Source organism: Equus przewalskii, chromosome 16, assembly GCF_037783145.1.
Source record: "Equus przewalskii isolate Varuska chromosome 16, EquPr2, whole genome shotgun sequence".
In the NCBI taxonomy this organism is placed as follows: Eukaryota; Metazoa; Chordata; class Mammalia; order Perissodactyla; family Equidae; genus Equus; species Equus przewalskii.
In genome coordinates, this window is record NC_091846.1 from 27,392,950 (window position 1) to 27,409,257 (window position 16,308).

The 16,308-nt window shown below is 40.3% G+C and overlaps 1 protein-coding gene across 3 annotated transcripts in view; it reads left to right on the forward strand.

Moving 5' to 3' along the window:
* EPSTI1 (epithelial stromal interaction 1) overlaps window positions 1–16,308 on the forward strand; it is an 85,622-nt gene that overhangs the window by 43,335 nt on the left and 25,979 nt on the right. For all 3 annotated transcript variants that reach the window (XM_070578380.1, XM_008534505.2, XM_008534513.2), the window contains 2 exons: window positions 6,552–6,645; window positions 15,957–16,040. In XM_070578380.1, the coding sequence (XP_070434481.1) occupies window positions 6,552–6,645; window positions 15,957–16,040 (178 nt within the window). The remainder of the gene's footprint in view (window positions 1–6,551; window positions 6,646–15,956; window positions 16,041–16,308) is intronic.

A 16,308-nucleotide genomic window follows, 5' to 3' on the forward strand; every position in this document is an offset into this window, starting at 1 on the left:
GTAAGTAGATTTGCTAGAAAATAATTCTACTTGTAGATATATGTCCCAGAAAAATACTCATACATGTGCACAAAGATGTATATACCGGAATATTCATTGGTAACAATATAAGTACCCATGAGTAGGAGTGGTTAAATATATTTTATCCATATTATAGAATGCTATCCAGCTGTCCAAGGAATAAGATAGCTAAAGTAATATGGAGGAATCTCAAGGATATTGTTAAATGAAGAAAGCAATTTGCAGAACAAATATCATGGTATCCCACTTATGAAAAAAACAAATCTCTGTTAGGGTATGAAAGGCTGTGGTTAAAAAAAAACTAAACATCATAATTTAATGTTGTGGAATGGTCCAAGAGTAGCAGGCTAGCTCTCCTCCCCAGGCATTAAGAACTCAAACAAAGTATGGCTCTGCCATCTTTAGCAAGTGACTTCCTAGCTCACTTTATGTACCACCTCAGACAGAAGGAGGAAAGAGTATTAAGACTCATGTGGGAAGTGATTGATGTGTGTCACCTCAGGCCTGGCTCATACTTTTGCTTACATTCCACTAGACAGAACTTAGGTATGTGGCCACATCTAATTGCAAGGGAGGCTGGGAAATGTAGTCTAGCTATGTGTCCAAGAAAGTGAGAAACACGATTTGGAGAACAGCTGGCAGTTTCTGCCTTACCTTAATTATCCCTGTCCCCAATCCAAAGTAAACCACCTCATCATCCTAAATAGATATTTACCAATTAATAGAAGACAGTCGGGAGGAATACACACCTGACAAGTCATGGAGTTCTCCTCTGGGGAAGGGAGTAAAGTTGAGAGGGATGTTAAGCAGGACTTTTACTTTTTTCTCTTTATACTTTTATTTGTATTTTCTGACTCAATTATGTTCATGTTTTACTTTTGTAATTAAAAAATTAAACCATTAAAGACAAGTTAAACGAGGGGAAAGAATTGCTTAAAGTACATGGGATAGTTTGATTATTATGATGAAGTACAAAATTTAGCCCTCCTGATGTTACTACCTCACTTTCATGTTGTGTTTCATACCTCTCATTCTTGTGATTTTTTAAATGGAAATTATCTATCTATCCCAGGACATTTTCTCTCACCCTGTTACTTAAATAGGCTCCCTGAGTTCTTATAAGGTATGAATGTCTTTTGTTCACACCCACTTATATGAAAATGACTAAGGCAAAATAAAATCTGTTTAGTATAGCAATATCTATAACGCGTATTGCTAAGCAGAAAGCAGAGACGGAGGAAATATCTGTTCTTGCATGAATGCGTGTGTGAGTGTAAGAATGATTACTTGCTCACCTAAACCTCATGGTAGTGAAGTTCAGGTTTGTGAAGCTATTATGAAACGCAGGAAGAATGTATTGTTAGATAGCACTTATACAGAAGGTTCCTAAGACGCACTGAGGTTTTGTTTCCAAATGTGTTATATGACGTGAATTATTCATAAGTCAAAATCATGTGGACCTAAGATGATTATGCATATTACATATCCATCTGTACTACCGTAGTAGTTCTCAATATCACCAGGGGTGCTTTTGAGAGACACTGATTCGCAGATCTCACATCAGACACGCTCAGTTAGAAAGCCCAAGTCTTGAGTTCAGCCTTTTCTAAGAAGCACCGCAGATGATTCTCATGTGCCTGCCCACTCAGGTCTTCCTATTGGCATTTTGCAAATTGCTGTTCTATGGTATCTTGTTTTAATTTGCATGTCCCCAATTATTAGTAAGATTGAGCATCTTTTCTTATGGATATTGCTTGTGATGAGCAGTCAAATGTAGTGGCTGAAAGCATGGACTCTGGAGCCAGGCTGTCAGGGTCTGATCCTGGTTTTGACATTTACTAGCTGTAGGATCTTGAGCAAGTTATTTCTATAAGTTAGAGGTTATAATATTACTGTCACAATGTTGTCATGACGTTAACATATGTGGTATATCTGGTTACAGCAGGGCTTGATGCATAATAAGCGTTATATAAGTCCTAAGCTATTGTTTTTGTTATTCTTTTCATTATTATTAATTGGGTTTCTTCCTCTGTGAAATGCATGTTTCTACCTTTTTGCCCACTTTTCTACCGGGTTGTCTTTTTCTAATTGATTTATTGGAGTTCTTTGTAAATTTTTCACACTAATCCTTTTATTATTTTTTCATTGGTTATAAATATTTTCTGTGGGTTGTCTTTTCATCTTATTTATAGTGTCTCACTGTTGTTTTTCATATATCAACCCAAATATATATAGTTATAAACTATCAAAATAATACACTTTAGTGTTTGGTATAAATGTGAAATACGAGATACCCTCTCTCTCCTACTGTTAGCTAATGTGCTCAAGCCAGCATAGCAGCTATTTCTGAACCGCCGCTTCAATATGAGAATCCAACCTTGCTTATTTTTTCTATTTATGAATATCAAGGATATATAATGAAGAAATCGACAAGCCTGAACAGGTGGAAACAAATTCAAAAACATCTGGTCACAATCAGGTGGCCATTGGGGCCAAATTTGACCTCCAGAGTTTTTTTGGTAACACAGTGTTGGCCCACAGTGTTTCAAAAACTTATGAATTAGTTGCCAAGCTACTTCACATTAAAAATGTTCAGCATTTTGGTCTACCTATAAAAACTAGGACACCTGGCAGTGCTAGCCTGTGTCCCCATGGGGCAGCGATGGCCTGGAGCGAAGTGGCAGCTGACCCCTTTACACAGAAGATCACTGTCTAGTTTGTCAAAATCCTCCCTCCTCTCCCCGGTGTCTTCCACACTGACCTGAGCGGCAGTTGTCATTTATCCGTGGGTCTGAGCTCCTGTTGCCCTCACTCTAGGCCCACTTCACTCATTTGCATGAGCCGTCTGCACCCCGCAGTCATTTGAGTTTGTCTGTTAGCTAACAGGAGATGAGAGAAGGTGAAACTGCCCTATCTATTCTCCACAAGACAAGAAGTACCAGGCAGAGGTTTGTAACTGGTAGTTTTTTGGTGAGGGTATCTTTGTAATTATGACTGTTTAACTTTAAAATCAGTGGTTTAACATCTTTGTGAGAATGTCCTTGTGTGTCTTGCCGTGGTTCTGAGTTGGGAGACGTAGGTAAGCAGGTAGAGAGAGGTACTTAGCCCTTGTAGCCCTGGGGTGTGGTGAGGGGCAGGCGCCTGACTCAAGCTCCTGAAGGTCTAAGTTAAATTTTTGTAAATGATTCTTTCTTGAACATTAAAATCCCTAGTCATCATTTCTAACTATCAAAACAAGAAAAGAAAATCTGTATAGGAATTATCTTATGCAATTCTGGGCTATTCAAATGAGCCAACAGGCACACATTTCACTCTCTGTAGACTTTCCTATATTTTTTGTCCTTACAAAAAGTCAAATTTTGTTTTATTGATGAATCTCCATTAAGAGATTTCAAATATTCTGACATATCACAATATAAAAAGCCACATCCCTTTCCTTCCCTGACTGTCTCCCAGTGCAATTTCTTTGCTCAAACCCCAATCCATACTCAACCTAGACAAGATCCTAGTAGTAATGGGATAAATGAGTACTGGTTTTTGTACTCTGGCCCAGGGCGCTCCTAGACCTGACAGGAAGACGCCTCAAGGATGAATAGGCTCTTCCCCTTTCCCACCTTCCACTCCCCCGACTAAGGTTCTGAAATAGCTAAGATGCCTAGATGAATCCTTGAGAATTTTTTTTTTTCTACACTTCCTCAACTCTTCTTGGCCTCTTCTTATATACTTTTGGAATTGATCATTTAAATTGAAAAATGATTCCCTTGCGTATATTACTATATGTTGTATTATTAGGGTAGGCTAATTGCTATAATAAACAGACCTCAAAAATATATAATAGCTTGAGCACTGTGTTTTTTTGTTTTTCTCGTTTAAGACGTGGGTGGGCAGGTTTGAGACGAGGCTCCCTCCATTCAGATATTCAAGCACCAAAAACCAATGGAGGTTCTACCACCTTCAATACATGACTTCCAAGTTTGTGTTGAAGGTTGTCTCTATTCTAGCCAGCCAGAAGAAGAAAAATGTGTGGAGGTGCATGTGTGGGAAGTTTATAATTAGTTAGTCCTGGAAGTGGTGTGCATCAATTCCTCCCACATTCCTTTAGTCAAGACTCAGCCACAAGGTCAACCTTAGCTGCAAGGAAGTCTAGGAAATGTAGTCAAGTTATGTGACTAAAAGAGGAGAACATATATTTTGATGGACATTTAGCAGTCTCTGCTACAACTGAGTTATGTCGAGATGAGCTTATCCTGAAGACAACTTTCAGGATAAGCTGTAGGAATTGCCCTGAGAATAAGCAGGAAGGACCCTTGAAGATCATAAGTTGGACATGAATAGACTAAATCTTCAAACCAGTCTGTTATTGGTAGTCCATCATCAGTTGTTCTGTGGAGAACAAAAGAGTGAGTCCTGTATTTATCTTGGGTCAGAGTGATAAAGCGGAAGAGGATCATCCCCCTCCAGTAGGTGGCAGAGTCACAATGGTGACAAAGAGCAAGAAACCCCAAGGAGAAGGTGACTCATGGGCAGAGTCTAGGGTTCTTAGTCTTGTTGGACTTCCTCACCAGGAGATTCTTCTCCTTTTGCCTCACAAGGAGGTTCTAAATTTTATTTTTATTAAAGATGACCATAATTACCTAGGGATCCTCTTTCAATTCATCTGATATATGGAAATTATATACTAGGCACTGTACTAATAGTAGAAAACTACCTGTTCGCCTGGTGAACATGGAACTTGTCTTCGTTGTATAGTTAGTCTCTTGGGAGTAATCCACGTTCTCCAAAGGCTCCAACTCGTATTCCTGTGACAGTCCTGTGGCCCTGTCATTATGATTTAATCTTGTGGCACAAGTGGGGCAGTGATAATTGGCACCAGGGCCATAGCTGGTGGTTAGCTACCCAGCCGGCTTTATGCTTGGCATTGGCCAGTAAGAAGCAACAGAGAGAAGACAACGCAGGGCTGCCAGTCAATTTGGTCTGAAGTTCCTTCCTGGCTTACCACGGTGTTTCTTTTTCATTGCTTTTTCCTATGGGCTGTACTCAACTAAGGATATTCAGAAATCTCATCCAAACTTCTGGCAACTCTCTTCTTTTTACACTTTTGACTGATGGCTTCACAAAGCTCCAGACAGTGGGGCAGCTTCCAGACTCTGCAACTCCATTAGTCTCCTTGTCTATTCTGGGCGAGATAAGCAATCCTAGACAAATGGAACGGCTGCTTGTCTCAACCGCCGAAGCCTTCTGTTTCTCAGGGTTATGTACATTGCTTAACTTTTAGCTCTTCCATTCCCAGCTCAAGCTTCTGGCCTTGTTCAAATGCCATGTTCTACCTAAGTAATTATTTGAAGTGATGTTGGCATCTCCATGTAATTTCTAATTCCTTGTTTTGATTTTCCCCCCACTGGATAGCATTTATTTTTACCAGGCCATTTGTGTTTCTTTTGATGCCCCCATCCTAAGTGCTTGATGAATTGGATCTTCACATTAGGCCTAAAATATTAGGAGGAAGCAGAGGGATAACAGAAGGAAGGAAGCAGATGGGGAGTAGACTGAAAGGGTCTGGTCCAATATAAATCATGCCTTGAAGACGTATTTGGTTGTGAATGTGGAGGAATGGGGTAAAAATCCCACAAATTACATGGAGAAAGGACAAAGGTAGAGAAATTAATCAATAGTAGGCAAAATGGGGCAGTCACTAAACTAGGAAACAATTCCTGTGTTCTGTGCTTAACATAGATGAGAGGAGAAATTGGGGTGACTGTTCAGACTTTTAAGGGGAAAAACAAAGAACTTATTAAAACTGAGGACATTTCTAGGCCCATCTTTCATAATCTTTCAGAGCTAAAAGGAGATGTCAGAAATGCAGACCAGAACCAGCAACACTTCTTATCTCCCATGGGAGGTACAAATCAAATACAAATGGGGGTGTATGTGAGGTATCTATGTGTTTGGAGGGAGAGGGTCTGTTTCTTCTTTCAGAATCCCAGAGGGGTCCATGATACATAAATGGTTAAGTGTTACTGGATTAGAGGGTCTGTGTATCCTGAGGGTAGTAAAAGCTATGAGGGAAATGAGATATGACTGGGAGAAAGCCCCCAGAGGGTGAAGGGCCTGATGTAAAACCAGTGTGGAATGAGATGCCATGGGGGATTGATGTCCACAGCTCTATGGTGAAGACTGAGTGTCTAGCTTTAAATGTTCGGATAGGAGATTAGGGCCCTATACTGTGGAACCTGAGAGAGCATTTATCTCTATGTCAAAGTACACAAAGTAGAAAAAAATGAAATCATGGGTTCACATTCCATAAACTCAGTTTTATATTTTTTGAACTAACGTTCTCCAAGAATGCAGTCTTGCAATAGCATTTTCTTTTGATTTTTCTACTCTACCCTGTTCTCAAACTAACCTTTTGTTCTACCTAGGACACTTTCAGTCATCACCCAATATAAGTCTAGGCTAGTATCCAAAGGCACAGTAAATAATGATATTTCTATTTTTATGAAGGTGCTAACACCTATTTGTGTTCCTGCTAGCAAAACTGCTGAGTTCTTGAGCAGACTGGACACAGAATTGCCCCAGAGAAGTGCCTGTCAAATTGCTCTTCATGACCCACAGTCTTCAACTTGGGTAAGTGGAATGCCATGCAGGGTGCTGTGTGGCATTTTTAACGAGCTGTTTGGTAAACAAAGATTAAGGGCATAGAGGGACCTGTACACCACAGAATGTTGAAACTAAGGGCAGATGACCTTATCTGAAACTTGGACCTCAGCTCATTCCTCAGCTGTATAACAATGCTTGTATACTTGTTACCTACGTTATGGGCACCTGGACTAAACATCAGCCTCTGAAAAGCCTTTGATCTCACCCAGTTATCCATCCATCTATCCATCCTTCAGATTTTCAAGTTTACATAAGGCCTACTGAGTCCATACAATTTCTGCCTGGAAGGACCTTAGTCAAGTGAAGGAGAAAATTGTAGTTATATGTGTAAAGCATGTAACAATTAGAAAGCTTAAGCTTAGAAAATGAGTCTCAAGTGAAGAGAGTCATTCCAGGTTTCAGAAATCAATCAAGACACAGAAGCAGGGATTGAGGTATAATGGCAAGAAAAAGCATAGCTTGTGTTAGGGAAGAAGAGTTTTGTGTAGCTGCAGTCTAGAAGAGTGAGCTAGAGGGCTGGAGAAGTAGGCAGGAGCCAGGAGGAGATTTCTCAACAGCGGCAATTTGAGTGGGATAGTTCATTGTGTTGGCCATCTTGGGTACTGCAGGATGTCTAGTACCCCTGACCTCTGGGCACAAAGTGCTGGTAGCATTCCCCAGACACTAAGACATCCAGAAATGCCCCCCACAGGGAGCTGTGGTGCTCCTGATAGAACACCACTGCAGAAATTTGCATGCCACATTGGAGAGCTTGAACCTCATTCTGTGAGTACTGAAGGTACTGAAACATTTTAAACAGGGAAGGTTCAAGGTCAGATTTGTATTTTAGCTGGATCACACTGGTAACCATGTGAAAGATGGATCTAAAGGAATAGAGAGGCAGAAAGGCCTCTGAGAGCTTCTGTATTAGTCTAGGTGAGGAATGATGAAGACTTGAATTAGAGGATGGAGATGAGCACACAGGTCAGAGAACTGCTTAGAAGGTGAAATTGGCGGGGCTTGGTTATTGACTGGCTAATAGAGACAAGAAAGTAAGGGTAATTAAAGATGACTCCAGGAAGGGATTGTAGCTGAAAGAAAATATGGGTTTAAGTCTTAAAAAGTCTTAGCTTTGGGCAGGTAAATGATAAGTTGTTAGAGAAATCTGATCATCTTCTCCCATCCTCCCTTTCTCTTTAGTAACCATGTTTTGAAATATAAGGAAGACATTATGACAGTCCTTGGAAAAAGGTCATTATTCTCTTACCTACAAACCTTTAAGTGCACCTTATTTTTTTCCCCCTGCTATTAATGTGGTGTCCAAAGTCTAAATTTGCCAGTGTGGACACTGAAAGTCATATCAAATTCATCTTCTCTCTCCCCTCATTGCTCTGGAGGAAAGAGTTGAGAAGTTGTAGGTGGTAGAGCTAAAGCATGTGTGAAGGACAGTCCTTGACCTCTGTCCACATACCCTGTGGCTGTGAGGGAGGGGAGGGAAACAGGAGCTGGGTAGCTTTACCAACTGGGTGTTTGGCTGCAGGATGGCCTTGATTTCTGTTTGAGAGCTTCTTGAATCTTATGTTTTGAAACACCTGGCAGAACTATGTGTGCTTGCTCTATTGATTTTGGCTCATTTCAATTTAACAATTTAAAATTCATCCTGAATTTTAATATTGTCGTCCAAAGCATTAGTAATGTCTCCCAGAGCTGCATTTTCTGTGGATTGATTAGTGCATTAGTCACACGATCCTCAGAGTTATTAATAGAAGACACGGAGCTGGGTTGGACCCAGGATGGTTCCCTCTGTACTAGGTTCAATAGCTGCTCCCATTTTGACACCGAACTATTAATAATTTGTTAGTGTTCAATATGTTTAACTGACTTTTTACCCATATTATAGTCTTCACATTCTGTCCAATCTATACACATAGAATTCCTCTGAGAATGCTTTGCAGAACCATTTCTAATGCTTCAGGAAAATCAAATACGTACACTGTGCTTTTGTGAAGTTAAGACACCTGCAGTTTGTCTTCACTATTGTCAATGCACACAACGTGAACGCTGTGTGATGCTTGTCTATATGGGGTGTGATGAGCTGTTTCTTTAAGAAATAATTTTAATTTTACTGCATAATGCAACTTTCCTGAGAAAATTTTTCTTCTTACACTTATTTAAATGTGCATCTGTCATGGGCAGATGGGAATTTAATAAACACTGTATAGTTTTGTCAATGAAAAGACTATAAGAACATCCCTCTAGGTGTTACACAGGAAAACTTCAAACAGAAGATAACTTATGGTGTTCACTTACACATGAGTTGATATGGTTCTCTGTATTGTGTGTGTGTGTGTGTGTGTGTGTGTAGGCAGAAGTACCAGCAGCATCATACCTTCCTCGGTCATTATCATTGAATATTTCCAGTTGCACGCTAAATAGTTTCCAGGCCCTGGTTTGCTGCCCCTACCTGCTCCTCTTCTACAGAGAATAATAATTTAAAAAATCTCGTCCTGTTGTTCCACTGCCCTGTATCCCCCTATATCTTCAAGGATAAACTCAAAAAGCCTTAGCTTAAGCACAAATATTTTTCTGCTCTCTGCCCCACCCCCTCCTACCTCCCAACTCACTACTCTACAGTCCCAGAGTCCAGGTCTTTGCTGCTCAAATATGGTCCATGGGCCAGCAGCACGGGCTTCACCTGGGAGCTTACAGAAGTGTAGACAAATCTCAGGCCCCACTTCAGACTGAGTCAGGACCTGCATTTCAACACGGTCCGTGGGTGATTTGTGTGCACATTAATGTTTGAGGAGCTCTGCCCTAGAGCTCATGCCTTTTTGGTCATATCCTCTCACTTCCACGAATCTGAACACTTAGTGCAGTTTGGTTATTTAAATTTTATCCATGTGGAACATATTCTATAAAAAGTCAACACTTAAAGGCATTTGTCCCTTGCACTCCTTCAATCCCACTTCTACTCCAATACTTTAAACTCCTTGTATTAATTTCCCATCACTTATGAAATAAATAAGTCCTAGGGATGTAGTGTTGCATGGTGACTATAGTTAATAATACTGTATTGCATATTTGAAAGTTACTAAGAGACTAGGTCTTAAAAGTTCTCATCACAAGCAAAAAGTTTTTGTAACCATGTAAGGTGATGTGTGTCAATAGACTTATTTTGTAACCACGTAAGGTGATGGGTGTCAATAGACTTCTGGGTGATCATTTTGCAATATATACAAATATTGGATCATTACATTGTACACCTGAAACTAATATCATGTTATATATCAATTATACCTTAAAAAATTTCCCACTGCTGCTGTAACAAATTACTGCAAACTTAGTGTCTTAAAACAACACAAATTTATTCTTTCACAAGTCAGAAATGAGTATGAAGGGGCTAAAATCGGGGTGTCAGCAGGGCTGGTTCCTTCTGGAGGCTCTGGGGGGAATCTGTTCCTTGCCTCTTCCAGCTTCTTTGGGCTGCTGGCTTTCTTTGGCTCCTTGGCCAATGTCTGCATCCCTCTAATCTCTACTTTCATCCTCCCATCACCTTCTCCTCACTCTTTGACTTTGCCTTCCTCTTGTAAGGACACTTATGATTGCGTTGGGCCCACCTGGATCATTCAGATTATCTTTCCATCTTGAGATCCTTAATTTCTGCAAAGTCCCTTTGGCCATGTAAGGTAACATTCACAGTTTTGAGGGATGGGGACACAGATATCTTTGCGGGGCCAGTGTTCATCCCACCACACTCCCTGAGCTGTTTCTTTTGTTATTTGGCTCCCCATATCCGTTAATGTGTAGATTGCTGTCTCTTGATTAATCAGTTTCAGATCTTATTAATTTCTTCTCCCCATTCTCCTAATATAATTATTCAGTATGTCAGGCTTTCCCTTATGATGACTACATAAATATTTCTCACTGCCAAGTCAGTTAGTATATTCTACATTTTCTTTCTTTTTCAACTTTATAGAATTTTCATTTTATTTTTGCATTTTCTTGGTTTCCTTTGAACATTCAACTGCCTTCCTTCAGCTTTTGTGACTGTTCTATAAAATTTCCCTGAATGCAAATTTCCACACAATTCTCCCTTTTGTACCTGTCAGATAACTTGTCAATTCCGGGTTTCTTGCCCTCCTATACCTCTCTTACCTCCTGCCTTGACCTGGTCTGGTTGTTCTTTAGGCCTCTCGCAGAGCTGTTGTTCTGGGACTCTCCTTCCACAGAAAGGTTCTCAGCCTTGTCTGCACATCGGAACCAGCCAGGGGCTTTAAAATTCATTGCTGTCTGAGTCGCACCCCTAGAGATCTTGCTGTACTGTGGCCTGCGCTGCAGGGTTTTTAAAACTCCCCAGGTAATTCTGGTGTGCAGCCAAGGAAGGGAATCACTGCTTTAAAGTCATCTAGGGAACTGCTTTTATTGCTTTCTGATGTTGGGTCACCTGATTTCTGGGTCTCATTTCTTTTTGCTTTATTTTTTTTGTTTTGGTGCAGCATATTATTTAGTAGCTTCTCAAGAGAAGATGCATGTTGAGTCCTTGCATATCAGAAACTATCTTTATTCAACCCTCATACTTAGCTTGCAATTTTCTGGTAACTATTCCAAGTTGGAAATAATTTTCCTCCAGAATTTTAAAGGCATTACTCTTCTGAGTATTGGTTTCTGAGAAATCCAAGACCATCTGAATGTCAGTCCTTATATGAGCACTTTTCTCTGGAGATGTTTTAATATCTTCTCTTTTTTTCCTGGTATTCTGTAATTTCATAATGCTGTGTCTTAGCATGAGGGCCATTTTTATTCATTTTCAGTCTGGAAGCTCATCTCTAGTTCTAGATGATTCTCTTGTGTTATTTCTTTGATTTATTTCCCTTCGTTTTCTATTTACAGAATTCTTATTATTCAAATCCTAGGCCTCCTAGATTTATCTTCTAATTTTTTAGTAAAAAATATTTTTCTCCTCTAATTTATCTTTGACTACTTTTCCCCCTCCTTCCTGGCATGTTGAATTAGAAAAAACCCCAGTCCTTTCCTTCCTGAGTGTCTCCTTTACTCTCACACTACTACCACACTCACAACACTTCTCACAACACATGTGTGGGGTCTTTTCCCCACAAGAAGCAATTCTGCAACATCAGCTGGGTGTCCTACAATTTAGCTCAATTCTGATACTACCTACCTGGAGATAGTGTCAGTTCCCCCAGGTTAAGGGTTCAATCCCATGAGACTGCCTCCCCCTTCAGATGCCAATTGTAAGTAGTATGTCCCCAGGTTACCCTCAACTTCTGTCTGACACGGCTACAAATCAGAGGTTCCTGTGACTCCCAACTTGGGTTTGAATAATTTGCTAAAGTGGCTCACAGAACTCAGGGAAGCACTTACTTACATTTACCAGTTTATTAAAGGATATGATAAAGGATACAGATGAACATGGATGAAAAGAATACATAGGGCAAGGTCTAGGAGGGTCCTGAGCTCAGGAGCTTCTAGCCCTGTGGAGTTGGGGGTCAGCCACCCTCCCAGTATATGGATGCGTTCACTTACCTGGAAGTTCCCCCAACTCTTGTACTTTTGGGGGTTTTATAGAGGCTTCCTCACATGGACATGATCAATTATTAACTCTGTTTTCAGCTCCTCTCCTCCCTTTGGAGGATGGGGGAGGGGCTGGGACTGAAAATTCTAAACTTCTAATCATGGCTTGGTCTTTCCGGTGATCACCCAGGGGCCCACCGAGAGTCACCTCATTCGAACAAAAAATGCTCCTAGTGCTCTTATCACTTAGGAATTTACAAAGGTTTCAGCAGCTCTGTGTCAGGGACAGGGTCAAAGACCAAATATGAGAATAAGAGATGCTCCTAATGTTCTTATCACTTAAAAAATTATTAGGGTTTTAGGAGTTCCATGCCAGGAACTGGGGGCAAATATATATATATATATACACACACACACACATATATATACACACACAAACATATATATACGTACATATATATACATACATGCATATATCCATACTTATGCACACATTTATAATTTTTTTTCTGTTACTTCACACGTATTTTCTTGACTTTACCTTCTAAATATTTTACTGGTTTGTCTTTCTGTAGGAGGAGGGGAGATATTTTTAATTTCCAAGAGCTCCTTTCTTCTCTGTTGCTTTATAAAAATAGCAACCTGTTCTTGTTTCATGGATAAAATATCACCTTCGTCTCTCAGAGGAAACAGTGCAGGGAGCAGAAGAAAACTTCAAAGAGGGGACCCGGAGGCTGACTGCTCAATATGCAGGATTTTACACGATCCTTTCATTCCCAGCCTGGGATTTGACCACTGCTGCCTTCTGTACTAGGCGTGCCTGGTTTAGTTTTTCCCGAGAATGCACTTTTGATTTCCTGCCAGGGTTGGGAGAATTAGCGCCTCAATTTTCAGGGTAGGAGCAGGCATGGGCCCCTTCCCATCACCCATCTGTCTTCCCCAATAGCTGGTGCATCCATTTCTTGGGCCCTCACATGGCTTTGTGCAGAAAATTGGCTTCTCGTAGGTGTCCTCTCTCCCCTCATCGGCACGTCTTTAGGTTTGTTCTTTTCCTCTCTTACTCACTTACCATTTCTTCATCTACTTTGTCTTCATAGATTTTCATCAGGGAATATAGATTTCTTTCGGTTCTTGAAGATAATTTGTGTTTGTTTCATTTTCTCCTCTCTAAATCAGGGTAATCTTTGAGAGAAGAAGGGAGCAGAAACATCTTTGCTCCACCATCCTGAAATGGGAACTTAATGCTTGTCATGGGTTCAATTCTGTCCCCTCAAAATTCATATGTTGACATCCTAACCTCCAGTACCTCAGAATACAGCCTTATTTGGAGATAGGTCTTTACAGAGGTAAACAAGTTAAAATGAAATCGTTAGAGTGGGCTCCAATAGGAAAAGCGTCCTTATAAAAAGGGGAAATTTGGACATAGAGACACGCATACAGAGAAGATGATGTGAATTGGTGTGGGGAGAAGACAGCCATCTACAAGCCAAGGAGAGAAGCCTAGATCCTTCCCTCACAGCCCTCAGAAGGAAGCTGCCTTGCACACACCTTGATTTTGGACTTTCAGCCTCCAGAACTGTGAGGCTATAAAATGTCTGTTGCTTAAGCCCCCCCAGTCTGTGTTACTTTATCATGGCAGCCTTAGCAAAGTCATACAACGCTGTTTTTCATTTGTTCACACAATGCTTTTCCCCTTCATTAGTCTGATTCCTATTCACTCTTTAAAACACAAGCTAATGTCACCCCCTTGGAGAAGGTGTCCTTGATCCATTTTAATTAAATGTCCTTCTTTTTAGCTTCCTCCATCACAATACCTGTCATTCTGCACTGTAATTGTTAATCTTCTCCTCTGACTTCCACACTAGGCTGTAAGCACCTGAGATCTGGGATCGTGTCTTACCACAGTGCTTGCACATAGGAGGCTTAAATATTGTTTATTGAATGAATATATTACAAGCATAACTTTTAGGGGAGGATAAGTAAAATGTATATTTTAGTTGAATAACAAAAAATTAGTATTAATATATTAATATTTAACAATAGAAAAATTATGTGTATACAATGACTTAGAAATTTTGGGGATTTAGAGCTAAGAAAAGTAGTGATCAAAAGTTTTTTCCCCCCATCCTATTATTTTTGAACAGAAGCTTCCTGTCCTGCCTAGGGATCTCAGCTGGGTAAGCAAGCATTAGTAACTTTGAACTCTTCGTAGTTAAGGTGCCATGTGACATCCCAGTTTCTGTGGCCTTTAAACGACACTTTGTGTCTAATAATCATTTTTTTTCTGAGTCAAAAACTAGGACCCATATTTTCATAAAAGAAAAACAAAGTGGTTAAGCCTGAAAGGTGTGTATCCGGATAGAATCTAGGCTCCTCTCTCAAGTCATCATGTCTGCTTTAACTAAATAGCCTACTACTCCTTTTAATGTCTTGAGTAGGAGATGGGCCCCCGACCTCCTTCCCCTCGTTCAGGTCTTATATGGAATATTTGTGATGAAGTCTAGCCTTCTCTACAATAAAAAGAAGGAATCACTGGAGAACCACTCCCCATCTTCTGTCTTATCACAATTCCCTTGTGTTTGGGATATAGATAAGAGAAAGTCATTGGCTGTGTTTGCCTGTCTACTGTAGCAGGGTTTCAATGTACGAGGGCTTTCTGAACACTGTTCTAATTAGTGGTGCTATAGATGATACAATTCCAAAAGGCTCTCTCCTGCTCTGACAAGTACTGCTTATTATTTGATGGAATATGGGTTTTATAGTGACAGAAATGGGGGAATGAATTAAGAGGTGCTTGAGAAAAATTATAGCTTAGTAAAAGCGGGGGGCCAGCCTACATAAGCTTTATGGATTATTAGTGCAAAGAACTAGGCCTGAAATATGTAGCCTGCTGCCATGATGCTGCTGATAGTTTTATGAGAACAATGGAATTTCCTACGTATTAGCTTATCAGGCTGGCCTCTCTGCCTTCCAGAGGCTGGGCTACAAATCAGTGTGAGGGAGAGAAAGTGTATGACAAATGAACAGACAGAATACTTGAAATCTCATAAATTCCAGCATACGTGGTTGCTATGCCAGTGTGTGGAACTCATACACTGTGAGTCGGTGGGACTGAAGGACATCCTACTGAGTGTGCTGGCTCTCCTAAGGCTTACCCCTTGGGGTCCTAATTCAGCCAGAATTGATGACTCCTGTGCTCCTGAACGGGCTTTGTCTTCCCTCTCAGAAATAGAAATACACTGTAGGTACAGATTAGGGGTGCACAGACTTAGAAAGAAATGCATCTCTGGAATTATATGGTATCCATCACCAGTGGACAAGCTATTTAATAGGATACCATTAATGAGCGGTAGATGTGTCAGTGCCTCTAAAGTCAGTGTCGCTATTGCTTGTCTCTGATATTGACTGATAAGTTAGTTCGAATATTCTTGAAAAATATATTTAACTTTCCTCTATTTGAAATCCTTCTCACTAGAAAGAATAAACTATGTTGATTATCTCCAAGGGGATATTTTTAAAGCTTAATTAAACATTTAGATCATCCTTTAAAATGTGCTGGATGATTGTGCTTATGCTAGTCTTCTGATATATCCCAAGGGACATCTTCAGACATATGCATAAATCACTCAATAAGCAAGTGTGCGTGGAGAGCTTACTGTATGCTTAGTACGGAGGCTGAGTTCTTAGAACCAGTCCCATGGTAGGCAGGCAGTATGTATATTGTGGTGATGCTTTTTCCTACGATTTTTTTTCCCTCTACCTTTCAGGCCAGAAGCCGGGCTTATAGGGATTCTCTAAAGGAAGAAGAAAATAAAAAATTGCAAAAGATGAAGGAGGAACAACATCAGAAGGTATTCACAAGATCCTATTAGTCATTGCTAATGTTTTGCTTGTGGTACTAGGTAATTTTGAAGGGTTTCTGAATAGAAATATTTATATACATGAAAATCCTGAAAAAATAACCTAAGCATTAAAAAATAAAAGGTGAGATGTGGGTATCTTTTAAGAACGTGATGGTGTGGGGGCTCCTTCTGGTCAAAACTCTCATGGCGTTGGGCTTTATAGGGGCTGTAGTGTGTCTGCCAAAGTTTGTGGAGAAGATGATGGAACACGTGAACT